The sequence below is a fragment of the Bombus terrestris genome, chromosome 15 (assembly GCF_910591885.1).
Source record: "Bombus terrestris chromosome 15, iyBomTerr1.2, whole genome shotgun sequence".
Classification (NCBI taxonomy): domain Eukaryota; kingdom Metazoa; phylum Arthropoda; class Insecta; order Hymenoptera; family Apidae; genus Bombus; species Bombus terrestris.
Window position 1 is genome coordinate 6,670,607 of NC_063283.1, and position 16,246 is coordinate 6,686,852.

The 16,246-nt window shown below is 38.3% G+C and overlaps 1 protein-coding gene across 5 annotated transcripts in view; it reads left to right on the forward strand.

Moving 5' to 3' along the window:
* The window catches only part of LOC100647823 (poly(rC)-binding protein 3), a 185,110-nt gene that overhangs the window by 144,630 nt on the left and 24,234 nt on the right, over positions 1-16,246 (forward strand). For 4 of the 5 annotated variants that reach the window (XM_020866923.2, XM_048412339.1, XM_012317260.2 and 1 more), the window contains 3 exons: positions 5,477-5,573; positions 7,143-7,422; positions 12,716-14,677. In XM_020866923.2, coding sequence (XP_020722582.1) covers positions 5,477-5,573; positions 7,143-7,422; positions 12,716-13,094 — 756 coding nt within the window. In that variant the 3' untranslated portion in view covers positions 13,095-14,677. Of the gene's footprint in view, positions 1-5,476; positions 5,574-7,142; positions 7,423-12,715; positions 14,678-16,246 lie in introns of those variants that run through there. The other variant, XM_048412340.1, reaches the window with a different exon arrangement.

Below are 16,246 nucleotides of genomic sequence, written 5' to 3' on the forward strand. Positions count from 1 at the left end.
AAGCAAAAGTGATATTCTTCACTAAGACGCGTGTCTTCCTTGTCTTCTTTCATACGCCAAATACATTCGACGAAATTAAAATCGAAATATCTTTTAAACTAATTTTTTCCTGGCATAAGTGTCTTAATATTTTTATATAAAGAAAAAAACGCCTACTATTGTAAAAAAAAATATATATATATAGAAAGAATTCTATTTAAAAAAAATAATCTTCTAAAAGAAACGAACTTGAGGAAAGATTCTCTTCGCCGTTACACGTGTCCCTTGAAACAGTTTAACTTCGTCCTGATCCTGAGAAGGCTTTTCATACGATCGTAAGTAAAACAGATATCCAGACGATCTCGTTTATCCGAAACACCTTGTATATCGATATCATCGATATTATAACACGAGGATATAAATTATTCTATCGAAATTTGTCCCGTATTTCTATCATTTCTATTTCTAAGTCTTCTCGTTTTTGTTTCTTCTTAGTTGTTTTTGTTCGTTTCTATTCGCCTCAGTCCTCAGTTGTCCATTGTCCACTCGCCGTCCTATCTTAGAACAGCATGGCTTCCAAGCACTCTGTTTAGCTACGAATCAAGAAGTTCGCGCGAGGGTGGGCTGCCCTGACATCACGTTTCCACCATCTTAAGCAGGGTAGAAGTTTCTCAACGTCGTGACGATACATCATATTTACGTCTTCGATCGAGTTTTTTTTTTTCTTTCCTTTTTTCCTTTTTTAAATATTTTTTTTAAATTATATATAATTTTTTTTTATTTTTGTCTATCTTCTTCTATCTCTGTCTCGTTTGAAGTACATATTTATATCGGTTGCGAGCACCATCCAAACGTTATGGTTCCGTGTAGTACGATTATTTTTATGATGTATGAAACAGTCGGAGTCATTCGACGTTGCATCGTCGATGATTCGTCTTTGTAGAACGATGCAAATGAGGAAACGACGTTCGCAATGTTGGATCAAATGTGTCGTGCTACATGTATATTTATCGCCTCCTTCTTTTTTATTTCTTTCCCTCCCTTTCTCTCTCTTTTTTTTTTCTTTTTTTTCGAACTCGCGCACCATAGATTAGTATAGATGATGTTGCAGGTAGAAGACCAATCACACTTTTGAGGTTTTCATGTTTTAGGGCACGGTTACGTGTACACGAAGAGAGTCCTAGATCTTTAGCCCCAGACATCTTGTCCTGTTTACGACAAGGAGCAAGAAAGAATGCATTTTTCTACTTCTCTCTCTTTTGCTCCCTCCTTCCTTGTTTTCTCTCTCTTTTTTTTTTCTTTCTTTCTTTAATTCGTTCGCTATATATTCAGAAAACGCAGGACGTTTCGCTTAATTTGATCGCTTGAAGTACGTGTACTATGTTTGAGATTTTATAAAAAATTTCTCTACGAAGATTGCATAATTTTGTGTCAAGAGGTATACAATTTTGTATCGTGGAAAGCGTCAAGTTTCTTTTGCCAATTACTACTTTAACACATTAGAAATGATAGTAATACATTTTTTAAAATACTTTAAAAATGAATTACGTATCACCGAAGATCAGAAGATATATTAATAAGATCTCGATCAATTTATCCGCTGTATATCACGTTGAATTTGTCATTTGAAGTAATTAACCGATATCTCGTTCGAGAAACTGCGACACAAAATTCTGTCCAATCCTTTTACGATATTTTTACGAAATCTTAAATATTACAACGATACTCAAGTGATAAATTTACGCGTAACACTTTATATATAGAAGAAGTTCGCTGTAACGGTTCATGCAATTTTTCAGCAGTATATTCTTCTTTCATAATGATAGAAAAATCATCCAAAGCATTTGGAAAATATAATCACGCGATTCCTTTCCGTAATATCGTAACGGACACTAAAATAAAATATGAAGCCTTAGTTCACACACAATATGAAGTATATTACAGTGAGATGTACACTTTTTCTATTACACCTTTAAAAAAAAATAGCTGAAAAATCGTGTAAAACGTTAAAATGAACATCTTGTATAAATATATTATATAATACATATATTAAATAATATATATGAAATTTCTTTTCTTTTTTTTTTTATGAATAATGATTTAATTCGTGTCGTTGATACTTTTGTGTTCGGCGCGTATATCGTTATCACGTGTATGCATTTACGTACGAGTTTTGCAATCTCCGGTAGGAATTAACCGTTGCAGTTTCTGTTTCACCCGTTGAACTCCAACGGGGAGATTCCGTTGTAATTAGCAGCTTTTACATTGATTCGCCACGGTCCGACGAGACGGTGTGTTTGGAGTTTTACTATTTCGTCGGTTTGCGGAACGGTCGATGAGTTCGCCGGCGAATTGGAATTCGAACGGTTGAAAATTGCGACGCGCGCGTAATCAGCGAGACTCTTGCTTCTAAAATACCGGGAAAGACACTTTGAAAAGTAAATAAATAATTTACGAAATATATCGATTTTTTAATCAATTGAAAGCGATATTCTTCTCTTTTTTTAAATGACATTTTTATGGAACTGTCATAATCGAAATTAAGATAGAAGACGGTCAACGAACTGTAAGCTTACAATATTAATTAGAAATCGCTGCAAGAATTACGTACTCAGCTTTTGGAATTGCTATAATAGAAATTAAAGTAGGAAACGAAGTGCAAGCTTACGGTATTAATTAGAAATCGCTGCAAGAATTACGTACTCAGCTTTTGGAATTGTTATAATAGAAATTGAAGCAGAGAACGGTCAACGAGCTTAAAATATTAATTAAAGGTGGTCGCAAGAATACTTTCTCTTAATTTTGAAAAAGAATCTCTTACACAAGACTGAAATATTTTAGCTAGAATTTGTCCAAGTAAAAATAGCCGAATACTTATTCGCCGTGGCATTTCGTTATTACTTATGTAAGTATGTGTCACTTCAGGGAACTTTGTCGGGTTCTTTCGCGAAGTCCGATGCTGTGGAAGTTTCGTGGCGAGCACATCGATCGCGCGCTAAATTCTGCGCCAAGTCTCCTTTGTAATTAATGTTCAAAGATCAGAAATAGAAAAATTGCTCGACTAACTTCCATTCCGTCTCGAACATTCTCTCAAAAGCAAGGAATCTTAAATTATTTTCTAAAATGATAAGAAATATAACTGAATCGGTAGGAACGATACAAATCGCTTTTGCTTACGTAACTTGAATCTTCTTCTTTTTTTTTCTGTTTTAAATAAAAATTCAATAATTTTTAGATACCGGAATGAGTCGTGTCATACGAATTACACAATTTCAGTTTCCTTGAAATAAGTAGAATCTTGCAACGAGAATATTATTCGAAAGACGAATATGAATGAATCGTAAAAAAGCAAAAGAATTTTTCGAAATTAAAAAAGATACGTAGATGCATACTGTCTCGCGATATTCTCTTTTCTCCTAACCGTCCATTCTACTCTGTCTGTTTTTTTTTTTCTTTTTTAATAGCCCGTTCCTTTAGAAGTTAACCGCCTCAACTATTAATATTCGCTAGATACCACGGTCGACTTTGGTCGATTAATTTGCAGAGAATCTTCGCGGCGAGAATCGAGTTCGATCCAACCTCTGACGTATAGTATGTCGTACGTGTGTAGACATATTCTCCGGCTGGATCACAAAGCGTCCTGGATTCCTCGGCTTCCGGTCCCTAATAGCGCAAAGCGATCTCCAGAATACCAAGCTGTACATTGCTATAGACATACGTCGAGAAACTTGTTCGTAACTAGCGTGCTGCTATTAATAGCGATAGAGAAGGTTCAAGAAAATATCGACATCTTTGTTTATGAGCAACAACGAGCCGAATTATTATGATCGTTTCGAAATTATCGCTCGTTCGAAGACCGATCGAGAATGAAGCTTAGAAACACAAACTTCTTTCTTACAAAGAGATAAGGGACTTGCGTTTATGGATTGTAAAAAGTATTTTATGCTTCTAACGGTGTATGAGAAATTCTGCTGCAGTTTTTTCTTCAGGCGATCGTAATAATTTGATGACCGGCAGTGAACGGTAGTTAAATTTTTCAGTTGAGTTTCATCTTCAACCTTCTGTAACGATATGTAATTAAAAAGTTGCTGATATAGGTATTTCATTTTTAATCCTTTTATAAAGTTTAATTAATTACATCCACGATGCTTTTTAAAGTTAATATCGAGGAGAAAAGTCTTTCCCGAAAGGATCGTTAAGTTTAATGTAACGAACGAATTGCTGCTTTAATAATCTCTCTATAATTTCTAGTATATTGTTTCATACTATATCGGAATTATTTTGTAAAAAAAGTTACAGAAGGTTCGTTTAATTTTTATTTCATTTTATTTTTGAAGCATTCTTAGAATCTTACGAAGGTAGAGAGTCATGCGATCATCGTTCTCCATAGATCGATCATTATTCGTTCGATAGTCAGAAACTCTTTCTCTGTCTCTCTTTTCTTTCTTTTTTCTTTATTCTCTTTTTTTTTTTTAACCAATTCCCTCTGTTTGTAGCAATTTGCAACAGTAAGTAGTTTCGTTGCCACGAAGTTCAGTATACTCGTCGAACGAGGATCCATTATTCTTTGCATAATCACGTCGAATAGTTCTCGTAACAGTCTGCCCGATTACCAAGTTGATGTTACCGAGTTGACCAAGACGGGAGATTCAAACATCGTCTGAATCTCAACACCGATCCGACGTTAGAACGTCGCGCGTTTTTTTCTATTACGTTCCTCCGATTAATTTTCACTATGTTTTTAGCTCCTTGTTGCGTGTGGTTGTCATGCGAGTGTTGTTTCACTATGCGTGTTCCTGAAAGAGCGTGACGTTTTCCAAAGCGGCGATAAAAGGAAAAGAAAAGAAACAAATGCAAAGTAAGGGTGAAAGTATTGAAAAGTATGGAAACGTGTGGAGAAAGGTGACGAAGGACATTATTTTGCATCGGCTCCCAGGAAGTCGGGACATCCTGCTGGTCGAGATCGAAGAGACCATGAGAACGGGCGAAAAAACTCGCAGGTTGCCACGACCGTAGAATCCAAAACGATCGATAGATCATCGACGATGATGGATCAATCTAGAGAGAATTCTTTACTTTCCCCTCTATCTCTTCTTTTTTCCCCCTCTGTCTTCCTTCTTATTTGATTCGAACAGTTCTATCTATTCAAAGGATGATGATGATATACCTTATCATTTTCACTTTCTTTCTTATTTTTTTCGTTGGTCGTTTTCTTCTGAAATTTGTTTTTATTTCTTTCCATTGTCTGGTCATAGAGTTGTATTTTGATATTTCTTCTTTTTTTTTCTTCTTCTTTCGTCTGGTTTGATCGACGATCCTCGAATGTGAGACGCGCGAGGAAAGCAGGCAGATTGATCGTTTCCTTTTTTTTTTTCTTTTAGATCTATATTTTATCGGTGTCTTCGTATAATACCCCTCTGAAAGCACTTTTTAAAAATCGTTCGAGCGGCGGCACATGTTTTTGTTGAGCGTTGGATTTTGTTCGTCGTTGTTACAGATGGGCAAGCTTGGTAGCAATCCATTGGCCGGACTCGCGGCTCTTGGCCTCGGAGGCCTTGCCACACCTGCCAACACAGGTGGATTGAATCCAGCAGGTACGTCAAAAATTCCTCGTTGTTCTATTACAATACTCTGTAACACTCGTGACTATTTATTTATTCATAATAATCGCACAAGCTTTATCGTTTCTTCAATTTGTAAATGAATGTTTCAGAAGCCGAGCTTTTCAACCCTCTCTCTTGTTTCTTAATTTCATTACGATAAATACGATTTTACAAAATCAAATTACTTCATTCTACCAGCTTGTTTATCACGAGAAGATAACATAAATAATTGAACATTTTAAGTACATTTAAGATACAGTGTTTGCACGCTCGTCACTTGTTTCTACCTTTTAATTTATGCGGTTGATCGATTCAGCTTCTGAACGAATACTAATCGATACGGCTGAGAATTACTGTGTTTCGAGAATTCTAAATTTTGGGAATTCCATAGAATTGCTCGTGCGATGTATGAAATTTAAAAAGTCGCTCGAGAAATCGCGTAAATTATTTACCTACGTAGAACGTGTTGTACGAGAATCTACAGGCTTGCGCAACAAACTTTTATTTTACAAACTACAATGGTTTCGAAAATATTATAGAATGAAATCATGCTTTTGGCAATCACTATGCAAACCTCGCCACTTTACAAACATCTTACTTCACCGCGGTAAAACGACCAGCTTCGACCTCCAAGCCAACTCAACGCTTCCAAACAAATATGTAAAAATGTTAATCTTTGTACCGTGGATTAAAACGATGATGTACTGCAATAGTTATGTTTAGAAAATTTAAAAACATTGTTGTTCCGCGTGCACTTTGCATACAGTTATTTACCTAATTGGACAATGTATGTACATGTAGTCCATAACCACGTGAGGAAGATTTTAAAATAGAAAATATATAATGATTCATGACGTATAAACTTCAGTAGAAGAATTAGCCAAAAATTATTATTATTTATTAGTCCATCTATACAGCGTAGTTTTTACATTTAACAATTGCACTTGGTTAGAGAATTTAAGGTATTTGTAACGCGACAATATCTCTCAGAAGTAAAACACACTGAGACTGCAAAGTCATACTCTTCACGCATGTCTGAGATTCTGTCACTAAGAAGAAAATCTCTTGGTAGTCTGTACTTTCTACACGCGCATACCAGCAGCAATCTTATAACATTGTAATATACTGCACTTTGAACGCTGGAACGACTCGTATTACGTATTTCACGTTACTTTTATTCGACAACGTTGAGGACTAAATTTTTCTTATAGAAAAAGAAAGAAAAGGGGGGGAAGATTCTTCCAGCCTACACAGCATAGCATTTTCTTGACAACTTGGCAAAAATGGTTTTTAATCAGAAAGTGACTTTCTCAGCGGCTCGCTGTAGGAATCACGTGATAAAACCATCAACTTTGAAGATGAATATTCGCATTTCGGCGAAGCTAGGCGCTTTAAAAATCGAATCGCTTGTAGATAATACACTGAGTGTCAGGTATCGTGAAAATTTCGTAGAAATTGCCAGTTGAATACGCTACGAATGCCTTAAATCTCAAAGCTTGAACCTCAGTCCGGAAATGATGTACGTTGCAAATATACAAAACGTTGCTGGTTGTTTGGCAGCATTAGCGGCACTGGCTGGTAGTCAGCTACGTACCAGCAACACGAACAGGCAACAGCCAGCGGGGAACAATCAGACGCACGAGATGACCGTGCCAAACGAGCTGATCGGTTGTATCATCGGCAAGGGTGGTACCAAGATCGCTGAGATCCGTCAGATCTCCGGCGCTATGATCAGAATCAGCAACTGCGAGGAGAGGGAGGGTGGCGCCACGGATCGTACGATCACCATCACCGGAAATCCGGACGCTGTGGCACTGGCACAGTATCTCATCAGCATGAGGTGAGTACCGTGGCACTGGAGCATAGATATCACTCTGGCTTGCCTACCATCTTGAAAAGAAAACGAAAAAAAAAAAAAAAAAGAAAAGGACGAAGAACGTTGGACGATCGTTATTTGATATTCATTATTTTTGATGGTTGTCTCCGATTAATCCCATAAGTAATGCAGCTTTTCCGATAGATGCATCTAGAATAATGGAATTTGTTGTGAGGAATTTTATGAAGAATGGGTCGCTGTCGTAGAAAATTTAGGAATGTAATCAACGACCAATCTATTAAGGAGCGTTTGAAGAAGAAATACTTTGTTTTAAAACAATCTCAAACTTCTTTTGCCTATATAATTTACGCAGTGAGCTTCTACGTGTAAAGTATCTAGCATTATGCTAATATATTCCTAAACAAAACAATCCTTATTTACGTTTATACGATTTTTGGCCTTTGATAAATCAATTGCAACAAATTCTTACAATATCGAAAAATCCGTATTACTCGTAGGATGTTCCAATATGAAACAGACACATACAAATAGATACGTAGCATCCTATCGATCGTGCAACGTTCTCTCGACGAGATCGGTTTACTTTCTCTCGATCCAAGAGAGAGAACATTGTTTAAGAATTCTTCCATTATTCCTATCGGTACATGTCGAACTCGTCCCGGCTACGTATTGCGATATCTCGCGACACATCACCACCACCAACCCCCACCCCCAGCCCCAACGAACCTCTTTAACTTTCTGGTTTCTTTCCTTCTCTGGATCCAACGTGAAACGATCGTTGGATCGGATCTTGACTTATGTGTACATGTCGCCGGTGTAGAAATTTTTTTTACACGATCCCCCTCGACGACGGAGAAAATGGAAGCCCAACTTCCCCGTCGACACCTCATAAAGAGAAAAAGAACAAAAGAGAAACCCTTTGATTCGCCTGTCTATTTTTTTCTTCTTTTTCCTTTTTTTTTTTTTTTTTTTTTCTCTCTTGTGTTACACTCGTTCCTTCTGTAATTACCTTTCTTAGCCTTGGTGTCTTGAAGATGATCAAGTGAGACTAAGGGAATAGTCGAATTGCCGTCATCGCGACACCTCCCATCATGTTTATTACTGTTGTTACTGTTGCCTCTGGCGGCGACGAGCTGGCTACAACGACCTTGCAAACTATCACCATCATCGTTAATCAACGCTAGGTTGTGGATATTTCTGCGGATTTGTATTTTTGCGAACGCATGATTACGTAAATGGAACTTTGATAGAAAGATAACTCGCCCGTCGAAAATTACATAAAACGCTTCATGTTTCCACGTCTTCTATAGTGATTTGTAATTTAATGTATATGATAATTTCGCGTTCTCCTTCGAATTTTCCATAAATGCATAAAGATCCACGGTCTACCCGTCTATTTACAGAGATTCTATGTACGCTGTGTTATATTCGTGTTAAAAATCAGTACACGCACAGGTATAGGTTTGTTGCTATGGTTTTTGTCGCGTATCGTAGCTGACAGGTTATAGTCGGGAAGTGCGTCGTTTTCCCGGCACGTCGACGCCAGAAAAGTGTTACATGAAAGAGGTGGCGGTGCAGCAACGAGCGTTTTCTATGTGAGATGGATACGTTGCACGAGTGTTAAGATACGATGTGATCCCTCGATGTGGAGGTACGTGGTGACGTGCAACGCGTGTCGTGGACCGCCACCTCGGTCTCTCTAGCGTATACAGGTGAGATATTCTCGTAGTGAAGTAAGATTATATAGCCAGTGAAGACGACGCAGCAACCGCGAACCAAGGGATCGCCGTCAACGCGGAGACGCCGGAAGACAATATCTTCGTCTGCCACGACGGAAGAGGATCTTAATCCTTTGTTTCCAGGTCCTGCTTTCCAGGTCCAGTACCCTGAGTATCCTGCAGACACAACTCCGCTCAACATCTGTTTCCCATTTGTCGCTGGCTGTCCTTTCAAGCAAAAAAAAAAAAAAAAAGATTTTGAAAAAAGAAAGAATATATATAGTATACAATCACGATGACAGATATACGACACGTAGTCGAACGATTCCAGCAATATATCGTTCCGTTTTAATTAGACGATCTTCTCCCGAAGAGTCCTGCAAAAAGCAATTATGCATCACTACAGCTCCTTTTTTTTTTATATTTTTTTATCTTTTTTTTTTTTTTCTTCAAATACCCCAGTTCGGTTTACGACGATCCAAAGCTTCTTTTCGGTCGAACTCGCTTTTGGCGAAGGCTCGTCGTTCGTTCGTTCTTATTTAGTGAGTACGGTGTTTTTAGAGAGATATATTTAATTCGATGTGATTAATCGCTTGAATATCGATCTATAATTAAGCATATAATAAATAACGTGGTTCGAAACGGATTTTAGAAAACTATCACTCACTTGTTTTAATTCGATAAAGTCTTCCGTACGTTGCGTTCAATTCAATTTGGATTTTGTCCTATGTCTAACATAATATGTTCGCGAGAAAGCTTGTTCTTCTGAACGGAATATAGCGTTAATCATATTGGAAAATTCGATATTTATCGTAGATTATATTTTATTAATTTATTTGCCGAACCATCGTTAATCGTTTATTTGTTAAAATGATCAGTATGACGGATCGTTCAATTTTTGTTTCTGCAATTCGCCTTCGCCAAGAGTGTCACGCAGTCGCATCTTTATGTTCTAATTTGTACGTTTCCTCGCCGCTGATCATAGCGTTTTACCAAAAGATAACGAACGTGCACGGACGTAGATCTTACAATATTTAATATATAATATCGTGCTATGGGACTGTTATCTCTTTTCATACTTTTCACAAACCTCGAGAAATTGACCGAAAATGAATATAGTAACGTGTACTAACGTAGTCGTCGACGAGATTCGAAACGATCGAAAACGCGTCCCTGTAGCGCATATTCAAACGCTCTGGAAAACGAGCAATTGCCAAACCAGCCCCAGTTCTTTGCCGCCCCTCGAAAATAGCACGAGTACCAAGCACGATTGTCCTGTATATCTATATATATTTAGCCGGTTTGAAAACGCGAATCGTACAAACCTTCTTCACATTCTATTTCTTCCCCCTTTTTACGAATTATAATCCATATTATATTTTATTCCAGATTGTCACTCATATATATTTTTATACTACTGCATCTGAATAGCGACCGAAAAATATATTCGTCATATATCCCGATTATTACTTCTTGTAATACCCGCTCAACCACTTGGTCGTCATGATTATTACGTATCGTGTTTATCATCCCCCCGAGCACAATTCCCGCGGCCAAGATCTGCACTCTGCCGCGTTCAATTCCGTTTTCCGTTCGTCCTGTATACGCGTGACGTACGAGCCAATTATCGTGGCAACGATTTCGCTGGATCAGCAAATCCAGCAACTGGTCAAACTGCTGCATAGTTCCCGTGCAGATGATATACCCGTAGGCGGCGGAGTGCAAGTGCTGTGCCCCGTTTAGTTTGATTTCCGCTTTTCAGTGATTCACAGAGCCATGCTACGTTCCATTCCACTTTGCTAAAGTATCCGTGATGCGATACCGTTTTGAAAAGACTCATACGAATTCGATGTCATTACATGCTGATCGATGTTCGAACGCTTGTCGCTTTTCTTTTCTCGCTCTCTCTATCTCTTTCTCTCTCTTTCTTTTTTTTATTTTTTTTATTTTTTTTTTTTTTATCTTTTTACAAGTGTTCTCTGTATATTCGGAGAACTTCTCCTGTTTTTATGTGTCATGTGCAACGGACTATGGCTCTGTGCTGCGTCAGAAAAAAGGACGTTGCGCGTTCGTCGACTAGGAACAAGAAATCTCTTGAAAATTTCGAGGTCGAGGAATTTTGCCAGATACGAAAGTGAAATTAAACTTTGAGAAATTGTCGTCTTTTGTGATGATCGAAACGAATGCAGTCGAACGTCCTTTTCGATGGCGGCAACTCCTCGCAGCGTATCCTCCGCATTGGGACGCCATTTTCGGTGCTCCTAGAAGCTGCATCGTGTACGATCGACGAAACGTGACGGCTGTATGTCGTTGGATGAAAAACGATACAGACAGATGCCGATGGTTCGTCGGTGCACGGTGTCTCGAGACCGATAAAACGCGTCCCGACGACGGAAAAGTCTCCCCAACCCCCCCACGAACAACCACGTAGCCGGTGTACGTGAGAGTATCACGCTCCATAGAACACACCTGTGGCATAACTCTCTCTTTCTGTGAAGCCTGTTGAAAACCTTGCGACTCGAAGTCTTTCTTTTCTTTCTATTCTCTTTTTCCTTTTTTCTTTCTTTCTTTCTTTCTTTTTTTTCTCGCCTGACATACATCACACTTAGCGTCCACATCACCTTGTCACTCTTTCGATCTATTTCTGTTTAATCGATATAACAACTCTGTTCTTTTAGCGGACCCGTCTTATTATTTTCATTTTACTATATCTCACACATCGCCATGATTCGCCTCTTTTCATTTCCTAGCCTCTGTTTCTCGTGTACACGTCGCTGCGACTCTTCCCTTCTGTATATTTCTTTCTTTTCATCTGATCGTTTATCGAAACACTGTCCGACAAAAGGAAACACGTACAGTAGTGCTCGCTTAAATTCCAATAGAGTTTCGCCTAAATTCAAACGACCCAAAATCCGCTTATACTCCCTGTACTGTTCGTACTGTCGAGTGTAAATTAAACCTATCGACAAACACAGCGAATAGACATAGTTGGAATAAGTGAAAAATATATACTCCTATATATTGGAATGAAACTTTCCTATAAAACAATAAGAGTTTTGGGATCGATATGCCATCACGTTTCTCTGACAGATTTTACTATATTCGTTCGACAGTTTCCCTAACACTTGATCTATCTGAGTCTATCTAAACGTCAATTGGTACAAGAAAAATTATGCCCAAGAAACGTGCAGATTCGCACCACTCAATTACCGTGTCTTTTGCATTAATCTCTCGTTTGTTCTCTCACTTGTTTTCGCTAAGTCTATTCTTTCCCTCTGTCGAGGAAATCTCGAGTCCTTCCGTACGAAATAAAATCGTCACCCGCATCGCGAACTTTGCGATCTGATCCTCGATTTAATTGTAATTTAATCGAGCACCGCTGTACACGCATATATATATATATATATATATATATATATAAGTATATATATATATATGTGTGTGTGTGAAACACGAAAGTAGCCACACGCAAACATAACACACGCGCCCATATACTTACATAAAACTACATAAAACTGTTTTTATACGAGAGGAACGTTCCCACCCTGACCTTTTTACATTTTGTGTCTTTTCCCCAGTGTTGAACTGCAGAAAGCTAACCTAGAGGCCCAAAATACCCAAACCCCTGGCAGCGGTACCACTCCCGGGGCATCCGGGGCCAGTGCTTCTCCCTCTACTACCACTACCACTGCCTCTCCCTTGGCCAGCGCCATTCCCTTGGCTCAGCTGCTAAGCAAGCCAGGCGCCCTCAACGCCCTATCTAGCCTCACCGCCCTCGGCGGACTCACGGAATTGCTAGGTGGCGCTGCTGGTGCGGCTGCATCCGCTCTTCCGGTCCAGACAACCGGCGTTCACCGGTCGCACAAGTTCACGCCGAGGCTACGTAGCCCTGGCGCACCCGGGCCCACCGAGAGCGGCAAATTCAAATCCGAGCGCACCAAGTACAACCCGTACTGAGCCACCGACCACGAAGAAACGAAGGAGAGACGCGAGATCAGGGAGATCGTTACACGTACACGCATTACTCATCACAATGACCATTACAGCCACGATTACCACCAATACCACAACCACCACGATCATACACACACGGAACACGAGATTTACATCGGAGAAAAGTGCGTACGGACGCCAGGGTAGCGCGAGTCCTGATCAAGACTTGGCTAAGGATCGGACCAACACGATAGTTTCAGAACGGACTACCAGCGGTGATAGCGATGATGATGCGTGATGCAAATTCATAGGGTAAGACGCGCGACGGCCGTGCCACTTGCGTCCTACAATTGCCGGTCGCGGCATCGACCTTCGTGTTCTTCTGTCGTTTTTTTTTTTCTTTTATATATATATATATATATATACATAGTCTTCTTCTTCTTTTCTTTTCCTTTTTCCTTCCTTTTTTTTTTTTTTTTTTTGTATACGATATAGAATGTACCGATCAATTTGTATTTCTATTTTTTGAAAGGGAAGGTTGAGAGATGGTTTAAAGGCGAGATCCGACGCTAAGTCTTCGGGCCTTCACATTAAGCGCGACACGGCCTCCGAATCTGACTTACTTTTAGTCTGCGAAATGCGTGATTTTAACGGGCTTTCCTTTCCCCGTTTCGTATATATCTGTTTTATTGGATAACGGTATTTGATTTTCAGAGAATCATAATACATCGTATATCGTACTCGGAGGACGCGACCGCTTGTGCACCGTCGCGAAACAGCCTTTTTTATATATATATATGTATACATATATATAACGTAATTACGATGAATTATATTAATTGATTAATGCCAGAGATATAAAAGGCTCTTCTTAATAGCGTTAGGCGATTCCGATGTAATTTTTTCTTGTAGTTGTATAGCCCGACCACTTTTCAATTTTGAGAGAGAGAGAGAGAGAGAGAGAGAGAGCGAGAGCGAGCGAAATATATCGTGCGAATTTTTAGTAGAGAAAGAAAATAAATAATGGAACAAAAAAGAGGTTGGAAACAACGTGTGCGACATTTATTAGATATTACTATGATTTCTTTTTTCTTCCTTCCTTTTTTTCTTTTTTTTCGATTATGTCTTTTACATCATTTACACGAGAGAATGTAGCTACATGAGAGAAGAGTGTGAGAGAGTTGAATGAGAGGAAATGAAAAATGAGAAAAAGCGAATCGTAATGGCGTGTTCAGATACGCATTGTGTCCGTAATCATGTAACCGTGCTCTGAAATCAACGCCGGACGCTTCATCCGGAAATAGAATATGGTCTATCGCGACAGCGCGAGAGAAAGAGAAGAGGTTAAAAAAAAAAAAAAAAGAAGAAAAGAACAAAATGAGAGAATAATGACAAGAGAGCTTATTCGTACCTCGACATGAGGTCTAAACGCCGCTTCTTCGAACGATCGGAGTGAGCATAGACATATTGTACTCGCCAAATGCGAAAGAGACAGAGATAAAGAAATAAAATATACGCAAGGTAATCAATCGATTTACGATAGTGGTCGTTTTATTGTAACGATAATGATGATAATTATATACGAATAAAGCAAAAACGTAATCATATTCACGAGGAACACGCTCCATTTATATATGTATAGATATAAATATATATATATATATTATTATTATTATTAACATATGTACGTATATATAAATAATATGTATATGTATTATTGACATATGTATGTATGTATATATAAATAATATATATATGTATTATTGACATATGTATGTATATATAAATAATATATATATATGTATTATTGACATATGTATGTATATATGAATAATATACATATATATATACATATACATATACACGTACGTATTACTATACGGGAGATAGAGAAGAAAGTAACGATTCCCCCAGCGAGTTCAGATTAATTAGCGTTAATTAACATTTTAGATACGTATACACAACCTGTTCACACTTACACCACTGACATACACAGACACACGTACACAGAAACACAAGGATGAAAAATAGATGAAAAAGATCGTGTTTTATCGAAGAGAAAAGTCACATTCGCCGCGGATCGATCAGTCTTTTCTTCTGGCTCGTCCTTCGAGAATGTAAAATGTAGAACGAAGAATGATATTTCAATAAAATATGAGTCGATCAAGATGGGAATATGAATCGAGTCGATCAATTTTGTTAGGTTGATAAGGGAGGATCGAAAAAGAAGTAAAGACACGGTGAATGGACGTCGATTTTTAATGACGATCGACTGCGTACGAGCTCCCAGATCAATGTTTGTGTGCTCAATTTCTAGTTCGTAGCGAGAGAAAGAGGAAGAGAGAGAGAGAGAGAGAGAGAAAAAATACGTTGCATAGATCAAGCGGATGTAGATTTATGATGGACGAGTGGTAGAACGCTCGTGCACCGATTTTTGCCGCGATGTCGTGATCACGATAGATCAGATTCTTTGTTCTTTACGATAGTTCGAAGTTCCGTGCTACGATTTTGCCAGCTTTTTTATAATTTTTTATTTCTCGGTTCATTGGATTTGCGAAGCCTCGTTTATTTTCATTCATTTATATAATTAACCCTTAAAAGCTTCGATTGAAGATGACGACGCCGTCGTATATAGAATGTTATTTTACGAAACGATTATTATGCAATTATTTTAGTTTAGAAATCGATGAAGTCAAGCGTTGTAAAAACGTTTTATTATTATTCGTTATTAAGAGAAGAGAATATCGAACGAAATTATTGAATCGAATAAATCGTGAACACGATCGCGCAGCTCGTAGTATAATAAATGATACTTCATATTGCGTTTGACATTCTGTACACCCATATGTAGTCTTGTCCCATATTACATACATATATTTGGTTCTCTCTTGGAGACAATAATGATTTCTCACGTTGGCGGCGATTTCCGTGAAAAATCGACCAGACAAAGATTCTGCAAGTGAGAAAAAGTGAGAAAGAGCGCGTGTGATAGAATAGAGTGAAAGAGAAACTAGCGTGAACGAGAGAAAAATAATACGATGAAACTAAAGCGATCTTTTTCTTTTTCTTTCTCATCGTTAAGGCGAGAAGGCAGGTTTGACAAAATATATCAAGATTCAAAGAGTATACACACACAGGATTTTGTAGGTAATGTTAGTCTTCAACTGTATATTGGT